Source organism: Sapajus apella, unplaced genomic scaffold (genome assembly GCF_009761245.1).
Source record: "Sapajus apella isolate SASKATOON/1434 unplaced genomic scaffold, GSC_monkey_1.0 scaffold6, whole genome shotgun sequence".
NCBI lineage: Eukaryota > Metazoa > Chordata > Mammalia > Primates > Cebidae > Sapajus > Sapajus apella.
In genome coordinates, this window is record NW_022436946.1 from 37,338,585 (window position 1) to 37,343,248 (window position 4,664).

At 41.9% G+C, this 4,664-nt stretch overlaps 1 protein-coding gene across 1 annotated transcript; it reads right to left on the reverse strand.

Moving 5' to 3' along the window:
- Positions 1-1,214: 1,214 nt before the first annotated feature.
- On the reverse strand, positions 1,215-4,021 carry RFPL4B (ret finger protein like 4B). Its single transcript, XM_032274464.1, has 2 exons — positions 3,963-4,021; positions 1,215-2,228 (listed from the first exon to the last, which is right to left on the reverse strand). The coding sequence occupies exon 2, from the start codon at positions 2,120-2,122 to the stop codon at positions 1,319-1,321; it is 804 nt and encodes a 267-aa protein (XP_032130355.1). The 5' UTR covers positions 2,123-2,228; positions 3,963-4,021; the 3' UTR covers positions 1,215-1,318.
- Between the last annotated feature and the right edge of the window lie 643 nt (positions 4,022-4,664).

Genomic DNA, 4,664 nt, shown 5'->3' on the forward strand with positions numbered 1-4,664 from the left:
ACTCCATGCAGCATGGGTGCAGGAAGAGACCAAAAATTAGGCAAGGAGGAAAAAACAGCTATCCCTTAAGGGAGGTTCCTATGAGCCCCCATGCTAAGGGCTGAGACCAGGCTGCATGCAGCATCTATACGAACATTTTAGAGGCACAACAGAATCTGCCACCTATGAGAAGCAAACCGCATTCTACCAAATTCTAAGCCAATATTTGCAGGCTGCCCAAAGACAGTAACCTCTTAAGGGGCAGAAATTTTTTTTCCTAGTTGTTTCCTATGAAAAGAGCAAGACCAGATTTGTCAGAAAGTTCTAAATCCCAATATTAAGGAGAACAAAGATTTGGGCGATTGCAATAAGCAGTTTCTTTATTTTATTTTATTTTTTTTAATGTACAGTATTTCTGTTTTTGTGTCTTTAATGAACCACCACACTATCTTCCACAATGGTTGAACTAATTTATACCCCCACCAACAGTTTATAAGGGTCCCTTTTTCTCCACAACCTCACCAGCATCTGTTATTTTTTGATGTTTTAATAATGGCCTTTCTGTCTGGTGTGAGATGGTACATCATTGTGGTTTTGATTTGCAATTCTCTAATAATCGGTGATGTTGAGCTTGTTTTCATATGATTGTTGGCCACATGTATGTATTCTTTAGAAAAGCTTCTGTTAGTGTCTTTTGTCACTTTTTAATGAAGTTGTTTGGTTTTTTTCTCGTAAACCTAAGTTCCCTTTAGATGCTGGATATCAGACCTTTGTCAGATGCATAGCTTGCAAAAATTTGTTCTCATTCTTTAGGTTGTCTGTTTACTCTGTTGATAGTTTCTTTTGCTGTGCAGAAGCTCTTCAGTTTAATTATATCCCATCTGTCAATCTATGTCCTGAAAGGTATGGACTAGGTTGTCTTCCAAGGTTTTTATAGTTCGGGGTTTTACATTTAAATATTTCATCTATCTTGAGTCGATTTTTGTATGTGGCGTAAGGAATGGTCTGGTTTCAATCTTCTGCATATGGCCAGCCAGTTATCCCAGCACTATATACTGAAAAAGGAATCCTTCCTCCACTGCTTGCTTTTGTCAGGTTGTGAAAGATAAATTAGTTGTGGGTATGTGGTCTTGTTTCTGGGTTCTCTAATCTGTTCCATTGGTCTATGTATCTGTTTTTGTACCAATACCATGCTGCTTTGGTACTGATACAAACTATACTACTGTAGCCTTGTAGTGTAGTATGAAGTTGGGTATTGTGATGTCTCCAGCTTTGTTCTTTTTGTTTAGGATTGCCTTGACTACTCAGGTTCACCTCTTCACAAGCTTGTAGGAACGGCTTATTTTCTCAGGGGGCTGATGGTCAGGACAGTGCCACTCTCCCCTTCTCTCGGCAGCTCAAGACAGAAGAATGGACGCAAAGGCTCCAAAGAGGAGACAGAATCATGCGTATAGATGTGGGCATTATTTTCAACATCAAAAAACTGGATTTCTTCCAAGTCAACATCCAGGAAAATTCCCACACAGTGAAGGCCAGGGCTTGCAGGAATTCTCTCCAGGTTGGCGTTAGCATGGATTGCTCCTGCCTCCTTGCTAATAATCCAGAAGCCATGCTCAGGGGATAAATCACTGCTCTTTATGTCAGCCAACTCCGTGCAGATGCCAAGGGACCACGACTTCACCTCTCCCACTTTAACCTCCCAGTAATGTTGGCCGGAGGGGAAGCAGGGAGTACCCAGGACGCAGGTCAGCCTGGAATCTTTTGTCAGTTCGTAGTGGATCGTCCCACACTGAGCACTTCTCAGATCATTGGAGAGGACAAGGTGAGAGCTGGCAGTGGCTGCATCCAGGGTCACATCCTCCCAGTAACGCTGGAGCTCATTCCTCACATGCAGAGTTTTCTCAAATACAGAATCATGCTGCTTGGCAATAAGTGCTATGGCTCTCACTTGCCATTCTTCCAAAGAAGGTGTCTCCACTATTACTCGACACAAGGGGCACATCACTTTCAAATCATGGGTTTCTAGCATCCAATTCTGAAGGCAGTCAAAGCAGAAAATGTGTGCACAAGAGAGAGAAATGGGACCAGACAAAAAATCCAGGCAAATTGGACAGGTCAACTCTGCTTGCAGTTTTTGGGCCATGGTCCTTGAGGGCTAACTCCTTAGCCGTGAAGTAAACTGAAATGATCTTTTATTGGCTTCTGGAAGCACTTGGGAGCCCTCAGTATACAATGCACTCTTCAATAGTCTAAATTCAAAATCAAATAATATAAATTAATAAATAAGTTATAGGCATAAATAATAAATAAATTATATTATTTAATAAAGTTATTAACTATGCAGCCATAAAAAACGATGAGTTCGTGTCCTTTGTAGGGACATGGATGAACCTGAAAGCCATCATTCTCAGCAAACTGACATAAGAACAGAAAATCAAACACCACATGTTCTCACTCATAGGTGGGTGTTGAACAATGAGAACACATGGACACAGTTAGGGGAGCATCACACACTGGGATCCGTGGGGGGAACTAGGGGAGAGACAGCAGGGGATGGGGAGTTGGGGAGGGATAACATGGGGAGAAATGCCAGATATAGGTGAAGGGGAGGAAGGCAGCAAACCACATTGCCATGTGTGTACCTATGCAACAATCTTGCATGTTCTTCACATGTACCCCAAAACCTAAAATGCAACAAACTACATGTTTTTTTCCCATTTATTTATTTTATTGCATTTTAGGTTTTGGGGTACATTTGAAGAACATGCAAAACTGTTGCATAGGTACACACGTGGCAGTGTGATTTGCTGCCTTCCTCCCCATCACCTACATCTGGCATTTCTCCCCTTGCTATCTCTCCCCAACTCCCCACCCCCCACCGTCCCTCCCCTATTTCCCCCCAACTGACCCCAGTGTGTAGTGCTCCCCTCCCTGTGTCCATGTGTTCTCATTGTTCAACACCCGCCTATGAGTGAGAACATGCGGTGTTTGATCTTCTGCTTTTCTGTCAGTTTGCTGAGAATGATGGTTTCCAGGTTCAACAGAGGTCTCGGAGGCAACACAACATATCTACGACCATCTGATCTTTGACAAACCAGACAAAAACAAGCATTGGGGAAAGGATTCCCTGTTCAATAAATGGTGTTGGGAAAGCTGGCTAGCCATCTGCAGAAAGCAGAAACTGGACCCCTTCCTGACACCTTACACTAAAATTAACTCCAGATGGATTAAAGACTTAAACATAAGACCTAACACCATAAAAACCCTAGAAGAAAATCTAGGCAAAACCATTCAGGACATAGGTGTAGGCAAGGACTTCATGACCAAAACACCAAAAGCATTGACATGTTGTTTTTTAAAAAAGAAAAAAAGATGGGCCGGGCGCGGTGGCTCAAGCCTGTAATCCCAGCACTGTGGGAGGCCGAGGCGGGTGGATCACGAGGTCAAGAGATCGAGACCATCCTGGTCAACATGGTGAAACCCCGTCTCTACTAAAAATACAAAAAATTAGCTGGGCATGGTGGTGCCTGCCTGTAATCCCAGCGACTCAGGAGGCTGAGGCAGGAGAATTGCCTGAACCCTGGAGGCGGAGGTTTCGGTGAGCCGAGATAGCGCCATTGCACTCCAGCCTGGGTAACAAAAGCGAAACTCCGTCTCAAAAAAAAAAAAAAAGAAAAGAAAAAAAGAAATTAATGAATAACAAAAATTAAATAACAGTTCTGTAGTTTATATATAAAAGTGACACTAAATTACTAGAGAATCATGGTAATACAAGTTCATGCAAAGAGTGACCTAAGATTCATACATAAAAATTTAAAATGCAGTGTTAGAGTTGAAGGTGAAGAAAGTTCCACGAGACAGGACAAAACTAGGTCTTCTTCCTCTAAAATACAATAGTTAAAGGCATTAAGGAAAAAAAATCAGTTTGTAGCCTAAGACAGAATAGGACATTGGAAACAGCTTAAACAGAAGGTACAAGTTACCTTGACTTGGAGACTTCCAGGAGAAGTCTTGAAGATAGGAAGCCTGCGCCACTAAAGACATCTGCTCCTCTCTGAGCTTCAGCACAGGTAAGCAGGCCTGTTTATACTGCCTGGAAAACATTCGCCAACCAATCAGAGTCAGAGGCTCCGCCCTAAAGGTTGTAACACCCTATTCTGAGTGAACTCATCAACCCACCCTTCCGTTTATGATGATGACATTAAAGTACAAATAAAATTTTATAGCAAAAAAAATCAAAATTTCTTAATAGCTCTCTGAATTAGAGTGAATCTACTGCCATCTGGTCTTGTCTCTAATTTCAGAACTCAACTTTAAAAAGCAAAATGTGTTGGAGATCAAATACAAAAATGCACTGTTGAAACCTGATCACCTCGTGGCTAATGCAATCACTGGTGTTACTATTCCTGATTTAATCATGAGTGGAGAGCATCTACAACAGTTTTCATGGCCTTTGACTCAACAATTCCACTCTTGGGGGTACTTACGTGACAGGATAAGAAAGACAGCAGCCAGGCAAGGCTATTGTCCTGTAATTATTAATAATACCATTTTTTGCTCTCAAAAGTGTTATTGGGTAAGCAATAAATTTTATGGTGTCTGTACCTAGAGCAGAAGGAGCAGTAAAATTCATAACAGAGGAATGCTAAGACACAAACTTCCAAAAAGGGATTTGGAGAGTGAAT